This window comes from Puma concolor, chromosome A1 (genome assembly GCF_028749965.1).
Source record: "Puma concolor isolate L17-30 chromosome A1, mPumCon1.1.hap2, whole genome shotgun sequence".
NCBI classification, from domain to species: Eukaryota; Metazoa; Chordata; class Mammalia; order Carnivora; family Felidae; genus Puma; species Puma concolor.
In genome coordinates, this window is record NC_141667.1 from 238,509,014 (window position 1) to 238,521,863 (window position 12,850).

The following is a 12,850-nucleotide window of genomic DNA, read 5'->3' on the forward strand; positions in this document are numbered from 1 at the left end:
TAAGAAACACCACATTACTTATTTTCAAAATGTAAAGCCTTTTCACAACTTCACAAGAGCTTTTTAAAATTTGTCAGATATCTATATTTTTTAAACTTTTGTTGGAAGATAAGGTGGCTTTATGTCATAAGCGCCTCCTGTGGTATCATAGTTCCGAATGGCTGGTTTTGCATTACAGAAGATTGTTTGCTTTTATATAAGCAATTTTCTTCAAAAAAGAACGCAACGATTTGGCTGTTGGATTCAGGCGGGTTTATGATCCATTCAGAGGGAACTGAATGTCTTCCAAAGTTGTAGCGAGTAACTGTGATTTTTCAGAAGGAAAGAAGTTTCAGGAACGCTCTGGAACTCTGGCAGGTCCGAAATTCTCCCCATCGCTTTGTGGAAGCAGATGACCTATCGGCATCTCGTGTTTCATCCACTGATGTGACCTTGATACTTGTCTTCACATTGTTCAAAAATAAGTAGCACGGTAAGAGTTAACGGTTTACCGGTTTCTTACGTAGAGCCTCGGCGTGCAGGGGTGTGAGGAGGGGCTCACCTCCCGCCGTCTCGGGGCTCTCCCTGTGTGGTGGCCTCCTCAATGGTGAGCTTTAGCCTGTGAGCTTTAGGTTGGCTGCTCTTCCTTGGACTCCCAACCATATCTTCTCAACTCGGGGAGGACCCCTGCCTCTTCGTTGGCCCCGCTCCCTCACCGTGGCCTTCAAAACTCTCTGCAAGTAGCAAACTGGGGCGGTCCTGGGGCTCACCTCTTGTGTCCACCTCTCAGAGAGAACTGTCCTGACCGCCACTGTCCAACGTCTGCAAACTGTCCTACTCCATTTTGGTGCTCTGACAGAATACCAGAGACTCGGTGGCTTATAAACAACAAAGGTTTCTTTCTCGCAGTTCTGGACACTGGGAAGTCCAAGGTCATGGTGCTGGCAGATTTGGTGTGTCCAGTGAGACTCACTTTCGGGTTCACAGAAGGGGCCTCCCAGCCTCCAGCTCACCTGGTGGAAGGGGTGAGGGAGCTCTCTGGGGCCTCCCTGATCAGGGCACTGATTCCCTCATGAGGAAGTCGCCAAAATCCCACCTCCTAATACCATCACCCTGGGGGTTAGGGTTTCAACATGTAACTTCCAGGCCACAGCAAAAACCATGGTTTCTGATACATTTTCAAGTTTTTTAGTTGTTTAATAAAAGCGGGTAAGTCTGTTTCCTGTCATTTCTGTCTCGTATTACCTGTTTTGATTTTTATCATTTCTTGTCTTTTTCATAGAAGCTCCTCAAAAACAGCTTTATCTCTGTGAGATGCTTAAGTGTGCTTTTCCAGTCATTTTCAGAATGATTATTTCTACTTAGTTGGAAGTTAATTCTCTTTCTGGGGAGTTTAGTTGGAATCCTTTTTTTAGATGAAAGCTTCCTTATGTGGTTTCCAGTCTCAGTCTCAAGCTTCCCTCTGTGGATGTATTTTGATTTCTGGATTTACCGAGGCTGTCTAAGGGCTTCCCCATTGTTTTCATTGAGACCCCTGGGTTTCTCAGCCTTGTCATGGTGGCTCAGGGCTCGTGTCCTCGGATGACATTCGGGTCTTGGTCTGGCATCTTTATTCAAGTCTGGGCAGTAGGTGCAACTATTTTCTGCCTTTCATTGCTGTCTCATGCAGTGGGTCTGGCTAGAGCCCCAAGCAGTCCCATCAGGCAACATTCTGGTCCCTGTGTCTCTGTGGGCTTTGACTGTAAGCTGTCCCTGCCTCTTTCCAGGACTGCGAACTTCAAAGACAATCATTCCAAGTAAAGCTTTACCATTGCGTGTTTTGCTTTCATTTCGTCTTTGACGATGTCTGTATGTTGCTAACTACAACTTTTTTGTTTTATCAGTTATAATTGCTATGTGCTTAGGTTAATAATGGGCAGGATAGGTGGTTATAAATCATGAGTTCCAGGCACAATCTTCACAGGACCTCATGTATTAGCTTTGAAGAGTTACCAAGTAATCATATGTTAGAAGCCAGAGTACCATGTTGAATTATATTTAGAATAAGGAAATTCTCTCACCTCAGCAATATACATAAATTAATATGTGCCAAATTTTGTAAATCCCATTTCTGTAATTTTACGGAAAATTACCTCCTAGACTCATCTTTGAAAAGGAAACATAAGTAATACATCGGTGCACACAGAATATATAAGACCTAATTTTGTTCAGTTAATCCAATTATTGGAAAGCCATATTAGTTACCAGATACTTTATAGCTCTGTGATCACATAATATCATTCCAAATGTTTCTATAATTTTATGTATCGATCGACATACTGCATCAATGCATCATTGCAAGAGTTTAATATATGATTATCTAAAATAATTGACATAATTTTGCTCCCTGATTTTTTTTAAGTATATGGAGATAGAAAAAATCTGATAAGATATAACTAAAAGTACTATTAAGTCCAGAATATTAAATTTGCTAGAACTAATCACCTGATTTCAGCCATCAGGCTATTTTACCAGTCTTCTCTCCTCAAAACTATAGGTAGGGAATCAGCCAACATAACTCTGGGGGGGGGAAATGGTTCTAATATTTAAATTCTTTGCTCACATCTGACTTCCCCCTTTACATAAGTTTGGGTTTATTCCCCATGTTTCCATATGACACGGCTATTTAATACACTGAAATGCCATCACGATTCACGTAAGTGTCTTAGCTCTTCAGCTAAGCTCACGGCATCTGGCTCACGCATGTATCAGCCTGTCCTATTCCAGGTCATTTGTGGGTTCCTCCTGTCAACTGAGACATTATCAGAAGTAATACAATAGTGCCTAAGAGCTACTAATGTGCCTTGCACTCTCGAGACTCCTTGGCAGTGTATTTATGTGCAAGTCTTACACGGTATCCCATTATGGTTGGTAGTAGGGCTTGGTGACCGTTCTGATGGCTGTGTGGGGGTGTGCTTTACCCCTCCTATAAGACCACATGCTTCTCAGCAGTTGGCCTTTTGTATCCTTTCCAATTGCCCTAGAGTCACTCGAAGAGCCTCAGCATGTAGGAGGTACTGACACCTCCTTTCACATGTGTAAACACGGGAGGAAAATGAAGAGTACACTCTTCATCCAACCGGTAGGTTACAGTTGGGTGAAGTCTCAACATTTTATTGAGATGACACCCAACCAATAATTTAGCAAAAGGTTTACCTTTACTACGAAGTCCATAGCATCACATGAAGAAAAATAGAACATATTACAAAAGCTATTTGACTGTGTTTCACGCTTGGCTCTATTTGTTACAAATTTCATGGAGGTAAATGAAGATAATACGGAGGCAGATTTATTTTTAAAGTCACACAATTATTTAACAGATATGTTTAATCTACTTGTGGAGAATCCCACAGGACCATAATCTATAATTAGCGTAATTAGTACAGAACGTGCTACAATGAAACTAATTTCTTTCTAAGCTTCTCAGATAATTTTAAATGCCTTGAGAAAAGTGTCTTTAAATTACCTGCACTAATGGAAAGAGGTTTAGATTGCCTTTGATAAAGGTTTTAATTACCAAACGTTTTTAATTATGGTTTAAATTTCTGAGGCCACTGAGTTCAGAGCTGAAGCACATGAAAATGGCATCTTTTTATAATATAATATCGGAAATAAGTTTTACAACCTTCTACCAAGCTTTTATAAAGCGTGTAACATGAACGCGTGTACATATATACGTTCTAAGAACTCTCTTCCGAAATAGCTGAATTTCTATGCTTAACGATTACTAATTTTTCATAAAACACAACACATTTGCATGTTTCATCACTTTCTTACCACTCTGGAGTGTATTTCCTTGGCGTACAATGGGAATAAAAATTCTGACTCCCCTTCCAGGCGAAGACCATCCTTTGTAACACGCAAGTGACCCATTCCTGTCTGTTAAAAAGACGAGACAACAGAGATTATGTTTTTGCTTTCCTTTTCTTTTAGTATCAGCTAAAATTATAGATGCATTTTCGTAAATCTTCTATTGGCACTCTTCTGGATTTCTCTTTGCTTAAAACCTTCGTTGTTTTTATTAAATTGTCAATATTTCATTAACCCTTGCGTAATACAAAGGACTATTTAGGAAATACGTATGAGATTGAAAGAGTCACTTCACAATAAACACCCGAGAGTCGCCACCATGTAAGAAAAAGACTCTTACCATTACTATTTAAAACTGTTTTTTTAAATTAAAATGTAATAAAATGGGCTGTTTTGAGGTGTACCATTCTATGAGTTTTAACACGTGTAGCCACTGATACAATCAGGGTACACAACAGTTCCATCACCCCCACCCCCATGGTACTATTGAAAAAAAATTTTTTAATGTTTTTATTATTTTTTAATTTTTCAGAGAGAGAGAGAGAGAGAGAGAGAGAGAGAGAGAATCCAAAGCAGGGTCCAGGCTCTGAGCTGTCAGCACAGAGCCTGACGCAGGGCTTGAACTCATCAGCTGTGAGATCATGACCCGAGCTGAAGTCGGACACTCAACTGACTGAACCACCCAGGTGCCCCCCCCATCCCCCCACCACCATGACACCTTCTTGAGGTTTCATGTGTATCAGGTAAGTTTACAATATAGCAACTGTTCGGTGGCCATTTCTTAAGCACAAAACCATATAGGAGGATGTGAAGCTCTATTCAAAGGGTCTGTTCTCAAAGAATTTTTCATCATGAAGAATGACCACAAAGGATAGAAGACTTAATTGTGGAGATCACCAGTGACCATCATGCTATTAAATCTCGTGGACATTTTTAAACTTCATTCCCTTTGCTTTCTCAGCAGCATTTAACACTGGACCTCTTTCTCGTTGGTACCCTATCCTCACTCGATTTCCAGGACACCAGGCTCTCTTAGCTTCTCTCCTTGGCCTCCATATACATTCATCCTCCTCTGCCCAGCCCTGGACTGCTGGCTTCCTCAGCAGTCCAGCCCCTTCCTGTGAGCCTTCTCTGACCACACCCTCAGCTCCCAGTACCATCTCAGTGTGGAAATTCTCACCTGTTTTTATCTGCAGTTTACATTTTCTCTCCTGAGCTCCAGACCCATATATACAATTCTCCATCTCTCCTTCCCTTTCGAAAGTTTGGTAACACCTAAATACAACAAACTGAATTCTGATCTCCCCTCTCTTCTGAGTCTAGAGTTAGATTTTAAAAAGGGAGAGTAGAATGGTCAGATAAAATGGAACAATGACATTAAGCACAATTTTATACAGTGAGAGGTGACTTCTGGGACAGAGATCTGTTACCGTGAACTGATGCCACAGACTTCTCTTCTCAAGAACTCCACTGACTGATAAGCCCTGTTAACAAGAACCAGATTCAGTCTGGAATCATTCAGCCTGGCTAGCTGTCTGTGAGCCACCATTATGGCCCTCTTCCCAAAGTGGGTGTGGGAGCAGTGGATTTTGCACTGTGATCAATGGAAGTCCCTCAGTGCTGCTGGGCTTGGGTCAACCGACACCACAGGCAGAGAAGCTTTCCCGAGTCACTCTTACATTTGTGACTGAGTGTGTAGCTTTGGAGGCAGGGCTCCAAATCTAAAAAGTTGACAGCCACTATGGTACAACTTCTCACAAAATGTAACCGTGCAGTTGTAAGACACAGTTTATGAAATGAAGCTAACGTGAGCAATGTTGTAAGATCCATCATGTGTGTATAATAAACCAATTTTTAGCAGACAACTGCATCAGGAACTTTTGGTCCTAGAATTAGCCAAAGTGAGGTTCCAACATTGTACATTCAAATCTGAAAATCTACTGTGGATTTCTGGGTTCAACCGAACAGATGCCAGGAGTTTTTCTGGACTCTGTTTCGCTACATCGGCAGAAAACAACAAAAAAGTAATGCAGATCCCAGCCTCTGAAGCAGCTTATTTATATAATCACATCGCAAAAGGTGATTGTTCTTTGTCATGTGTCATTTCCTCCTCTGGCTTTTTCATTCATTGAAAAATGAGGAAATTGACATGAGATGACCTCAGCCCATATTCTATGGTTTTAACAAAATGAATTACAAACCTCTACAAACAATCCATCACTACTCAATGTCTGAAAACAAAACAATATGCCTATTTTTGTTTTTTTTTTTAACTCAGGTATGTTGAGCTACAACTCACAAATAATAAAATTCACCTTTTTTAGTGAATATTTTTGCTAGGTTTCACAATCAAAGTACAACACACCAACACCATGAAGGTACACAACAGTTCTGGAGACGATAAACAATGCCCCCCCCCCCCCCCCCCGCAGTCACAGCCAACCCCCACTCCTTGGCAACCACTGCTTTCTGTTGCAATAGTCTTGCCCTTTCCAGAATGTCATCTAAATGGAATCATACAGTATGTAGCCTTTTCAGACTGCCTTCTTTCCCTAGGATAAAGCGTCTGGCAGTCATCCATGCTTTTGTGTGTATCAGGAGTTTGTTTCTTTTTAGAAAGGCAGACTATTCCACTGGAGAATATTCCACGGTTTGTTTATACATGTGTCAGTTGAAAGACATTTAGCTTGCTCTGATGATTACGAATAAAGGGCTTCTGTGCGCACATAGTGGTCATTTCTGATGAGCAAACGCCTGGGGATTTGCTGTGTTGTATGGTAGGTTTATGGTTAACCTTATAAGAAACAAGAAACCGCCAAACTGTTCAGTTTTCCAAGACGGTTGTACCATTTTGCATTCCCATAAGCAATATACGAGTATTCTGGTTGCACTGTATTCTTGTCAGCACTTAGTACTGTCAGTACTATTTTTCATTCTAATAGGAGCGTGATGGTATCATATTGTGGTTTTAATTTGTATTTTCCCAATGACTAATGATAGTGTTTTTCAGTGGGCTTTTTACTATCCACATCTTTGTCGATATGTAATTTGCAAATATTCTTACCAAGTTTGTGGTTTTTTATTCCTTGACTGGTGTCTTTTGCAGAGCAAAAGTTTTTAATTTTCAAGAAATTTAATTTATCACTTTTCTCTCATGATTATGCTTTTGATATTTTATGTGACAACTTTCCCTAAACCAAGGACATATTTTCTCCTATGTTTTCTTCTAGCATTTTTATAGTTTTAGATTACACATTTAGGTCTCTGACCAGTTTTTAGTTAACTTTTGTGTATGGTGTGGGGCATACATGAAGATTATTTTGCATATGGGTGGATATTCAATTATTCCAGCACCATACGGTGATAATTGTATCCTTTCTCTACTGAATTACTTTTGTACTTTTGTCAAAAATTAACCACATGGGGTTGTATTTCTGGATTGTCTATTCTGGTCTGTTGACCTATGTGTCTGTACTTACTATACTGTATTGATTACTCTAACCCTACCGTCAGGTTTGAAATCACCCAGTGGGAGTTCAAAATTATTTTGGCAATTCAAATAATTTAAAAAAAATCTTTATTACGATAAAGTATACTTAATAACATTCACCATTTTAGCCATCTTTAATTGCACAGTACAGTGTTATTAAGTACCTTCATATCGTTGCACAATCACCACCATCCTTCTCCATAATTTTTTCATCTTTTCCAACTGAAACTCTGTACCCATTAAACCCAGCTCCCTATTCCCCACTCCCCCAGTCCCTGGTAACTCCTATTCTACTTCTTGATTCTATAAATCTGATTATTCTATGTGCCTAAAGTAAGTGGAATCATATACATTTTTTGTCTTTCTTTCTAACTTTATCCTAGCATTTTGCCTTTAAATACAAGTTTTAAAATCAGCTTATCTATTCTACAAAAATTTCTGCTGGGTTTTTGACTAGAAATGTATTAATATAAGTATGAATTTGGGAAGAACTAACATCTTAAAAATATTGAGTCTTCCAATGTTCGAACACTATTTCCCCATTGAAACATAAAAATTTCTTTCATCATTGTTTTGTAGTTCTCAGCATATAAATCTTATTCATATTTTGCTTGATTTTTACATAAATACTTCATATGTCTTGGTGCCATTATAAATGATATCATTTTTATCTCACACCAGCTTCTATTTAGTCAATACTGTTCTGGCTTATCCTTTTTCCTTCTTTTATTTTCAAACTCTCTCATTTTTTCTTTTATGTCTCTTGTAAGGACATTATAGATGATCTTTTAAAAAACACAACTTGAAAATCTTTATTAATAGTAGAGTTTAATGTTCATAGTCATTTAAATTAATGAAATATTCTGATGGATTTATACTATCTTATTTTTCTCTAAGAAAAGTCACTCTGGTTATTGAGTACTATCTCCCATGACCTGACAATCATCGGGCCCCTTGAGCTCTGACACCCATAGCAAAGCCCTGTAAGAACACTATGGTTTTAAGAACACAAAAGGTGTACGATTCCATTAAGGCCAAGTGTTCTTGTTAAATAAAATGCCCCAGCTGGGTGAAGAGGGCTTCTACGAAGAGGCGTGACCGAGCATTGGGTGTCAGGTCCCAGAAGGGTGAATAGAACCCCTCAGTGGCGAAGCTCCCCCGGGGAAGGGTGTCCAGCTCAAGTGCAATGGGGAGAGGGTGGTGGCAGAGGTACGAGGGTGGAAACATGCAAGGGATTGAGTTTATAAGTAGATGAAAGAGCAAGGGAGCTAAGTTCCTCGTTGTCACGGAAGGGAGGTACAAATACAAAAAGAGAGAAAATCAGGTTAATCCCCATATTGTTGCACTGAAGTTAAACATTTGTATGAACCCATGGTGTTCCACATGTAGATGGATAGGTAGAGAAATAAATGTTCATATAAAGGTGTGTGTGTGTGTGTGTGTGTGTGTGTGTGTGTGTATGTGCATCTGCATGCGTGCACGCGGGTGTTAGTTACATGTCCTCTGAGTGGGTCTGGGCTAGCAGCACACTGACAGCAATGAGTGTGTCTGACACTTGAATCTCAGGTTCTAAATACCATTCCACACTAAGAGGGATTAGAGCTCCTTGGAGAGACAGCTAATTTCAGGGCCAGAGTAAGCAAAGAGCATGGTGAGCCTGGAAGATCCTGTGCGGGTAGACAAGAAAGGGCACAGAGAATACTGAGGATAGACCAAAAGGCAGAAAAGCCGGCTAAAAGGGGCTCCCAGAGGCCAAATCAGACTGAATATAAGCACTGAAAGAAATGGCAGCAATGGATTATGAGAGCCCACTGAATAGAATCAGAAATCATGAGTCCATACAGACATGCAAAAATAAACAAATGAATGGAAGGGTTGACGAAAACAGTGTCTTCACATAGTTCAAACCTATCTCCTTACCAAATAGTTATACCTGCAAATGGGAAAACAGTAATTTACAGGGAAGAAGCCTGGCCCTTTAATGAGTGCTTAAAGTGATGGGCCAAGTAAGACATTCGTCGTGCTGATGGAAGTCCTGAATTCCAGAGGTTCGAACAGAAGGTTCCCAGAGTTGGGGAAGGATGAGGGTAGGAGAGGATAATGCGTGAGCAGAACCTCAGAGCCTTCGAGTCCAAGAGATAAGCAGTGGGGAGGCGAGGGTTTCCTATGGTGACCAACATCGATGGGGATGAAAGGGAGTTGGGCCTCATCTGCAGCGCATTGGAGGCCGATGGCGGAGGGAAATCCGGGAAGGGGAGGGGCATTAAGAGGGGAGTGCCTGCTGCTCCCCACTGACTCCTGTTTATGAGGAGAGGGTCTGGAGCCGTGTGGCCATAGGCTCTGGGCACCAGGTCCGTTCTTGACCCTTGAGGTGGAACAGACTTGCTCTGGATCCCTCAGTCTCTCCTGACTCTTGCTGATGGCGTTGTGTGTGGTTCCCTCACTTCTACTCCCTTGTATCATAGGAGTGGCAGCACGCTCTTTCGGCATCCGTGTGTTTGCTCATGGAGTTGACGAATAACTTTCTTATTTTAATTTACACAGCTAATTCTTACTAATCCTTCGTTTCAGTTCTCCCTGTCCACGGCACCCTGTGCATAGCTCTGTAGTAGCACTTATATCATTACTAATATAAGAGCCTGTTTGTTTCTGCACAAAATATTGGTTATCCCTCCGAGAGGTAGAGTATAATCTTCTGCCCATGAATCTGGGCTACCAGCAGGTATGACATCAAAAGAAGTCTTGAGGCTTCTGCTCAGGCCTACTGGAATACTTTAGAAGTCCTGACTAGTCTTACCATGTAAGAAGTCCAGGGACCTTGAGATCACATGCTGGGGAGACCAAGGGCAGACTCTCCAGTTGTCAGTTTTAGCTGAGCCCAGCTTTCCAGCCATCCCTGCACTGGCACCAGATATGTGAATGAAGTCATCCCAAACCTTCCAAACCAGCCCTAATACCAGCTAATTATATCTGAGTGACCTCAGTTGACATGGGGGGTGGTGGCGGGCAGAATTGCCTCGCTAAGCCCTGCCCCATTTTCTGACTTACAAAATCAAAAGTTATGATGAAATAGCTTTTGTTTTAAGCCATTTGTTTTTAGACTAACATGTTTTGTAGCAACAGATTAGCCAGGATACTTCTTGTGAGCAGGGATGAACCACATCTATTCTCAACTCTTCGTTTAATATCTGATGCACAAAAGTGCTCAGCACGTGGTTGTTGAGCTGTTAAACGATCCGTGTCCAGAAAAACATCAGTTAAGCTGATAAAGCTCGATGTCACTTAGATCCTACATTGCACCACACTGTCAGTTTCATGTGTATGGGACATCTCATCTCTGGCTTTCCTTCCTTAGATGCATCAGCTGCTGTCAATCATAATGTGACTGTACAGTGACTCATTCATTGTTTTGGTAAAAATCAACCAAGTGCCAGATTTTGACTCTGTTCTGCTCCCACCACTCGTTCAGAGTGGGCTCAACACTTCTGGGCAACAGCAGGGGGCAGGGAGAGCAGTCCCTGCAGGATGATGCCTTGGTTGAATCCTTAGGCAATTTACACAGAACGCCAGAAGGGTGAATGAACTCTCAGTGCAAACCCCTTCCATGTAACAAGAACAGTGTCATGACTCAAATTCTTCCTATCCATGACTTTAACCTTTACCTGTGGCACAAACCCTTCCCCACTTTTCATCTTCCCAAAGCTGGAGCTCACAGATGGGGTGCTGCTCTGGCCGTTAATCATCATTTTCTTAGGTGCAAGCTTAGCATTCACAGCTCGAACTCAAGTAGAACACGATCTAGTTAACTTTCCCTGGAACCCTAAATTCATCTGGTCAATTTCCTATTGTTGTTGGCTTTCTTCATTCTGGAGGTCAAAAACTGCAAAATATTTGATAGTTCTGCAGGTTTCTCTGATTTCCTTTCATCTCTTAAAGTTAAATGAACCTACATATCCTTTTGAATTTACTACATCAATTTGGTTTCACATAACTACCTTTGATAACTTTCCCTTCTTGTAGGAAATAGATTACCCTCCGCTTTCCTTCTCCGATCAGCACTGCCCCATTCAACATTTTCTAAAGGCCAGCTGAGTATGGTAAGGAAACACTTGGGTTTTTTTTCCTTCCTCTGTAGGAAAAACTCAGTTCTCCCCTACTATGTCTTTCCTTCCTGTTGAGGATCCTGTTCCTCACATAGACACTTCATTTCTGACATTTCTGGTCACCAAATAAATGTGTGGAAGTTTTCCCCGCAACTATAAATCCTCAGATCCCAGCAGAGTGTCCAAGAATTCAATTCAATTCAGACATATCTTCCCAGAGACATCACCAAATCCCACAGACTAAGGGCTCAGTCCCACCCAACCGCTTTTAGATGCCAGTCATAAGCCAAGGTTATCACCTGTGCTTCTGACCAACCAGCTCTTTATTGGAGGTTCCAATGGTCCCCTCCTTGGGTTTGATTAAATTGCTAAAACAGGTCACAAAACTCAAGGAAACACTTATAATTACCAGTATATTAAAAAATATGGTATAGGACACAGATATACAGCCAGACGAAGAGCTATATAGGGCATGGTCTGGGAAAATCCCACGTGCAGGGACCTTTGGATTTGTCTCCATGGAGTTGGGGTATATCACTCTCCTGGTGTGGATATGTTTGCTAATCCAGAAGCTCCCCTTATCCCTTACGACTGGGATTTATGGAGGGCTTCCTTATGTAGGCATGATCAATCATTTCCAGCCTCTCTCCTTTCTTTGGAGAATGGGGTGTAAGGCTGAAAACTCCAATGAAACCGGACTACCTTCTCCCACCATACACAAAAATGAATTTAAAATGGATTAACAACCTAAATGTGAGATCTGAAACCACAAAAATCCTAGAAGAGAGCACAAGCAGTAAGCTCTCTGACATTGGCCATGGCAACATTTCTAGATATGTCTCCTAAGGCAAGGAAAATAAAGTAAAAAATAAACTACTGGGACTGCACCTAAATAAAAAAAAAACACTTCTGCATGGAGAGAGAAACAATCAACAAGACTAAAAGGCAACCTGCTGAATGGGAGAAGATATTTTCAAATGACATATCCAATAAAGAGTTAGTATCCAAAATATATAAAGAACTGATACAACTCAACACCCAAAAAACAAATAACCCAACTTAAAAAAGGGCAGAAGATATGGACAGACATTTCTCCAAAGAAGACGTCCAGATGGTCAACAGACACATGAAAGGATGCTCAACAGCACTCACCTTGAAGGAAATACAAATCAAAACTATAACGAGATACCACCTTACACTTGTCAGAGTGGCTAAAATAAAAAACACAAGAAACAACAAGTGTTGGTAAGGATGTGGATAAAAAGGAACTTACTTTCACTGCTGATAGTTTGCTGAATGCAAACTGGGGCAGCCACTGTGGAAAATGGTATGGAGATTCCTTAAAACATTAAAAATAGAACTACCCTAGGATCTAGTAATCATACTACTGGGTATTTACCCCCAAAATGCAAAAGCACTAATTCAAAGT

The 12,850-nt window shown here is 40.9% G+C and overlaps 1 protein-coding gene across 6 annotated transcripts in view; it reads right to left on the minus strand.

Moving 5' to 3' along the window:
- Nucleotides 1-12,850, minus strand: part of SGCG (sarcoglycan gamma) — a 129,257-nt gene that overhangs the window by 46,483 nt on the left and 69,924 nt on the right. For all 6 annotated transcript variants that reach the window (XM_086715205.1, XM_086715191.1, XM_025924472.2 and 3 more), the window contains one exon: nucleotides 3,796-3,897. In XM_086715205.1, the coding sequence (XP_086571331.1) occupies nucleotides 3,796-3,897 (102 nt within the window). The remainder of the gene's footprint in view (nucleotides 1-3,795; nucleotides 3,898-12,850) is intronic.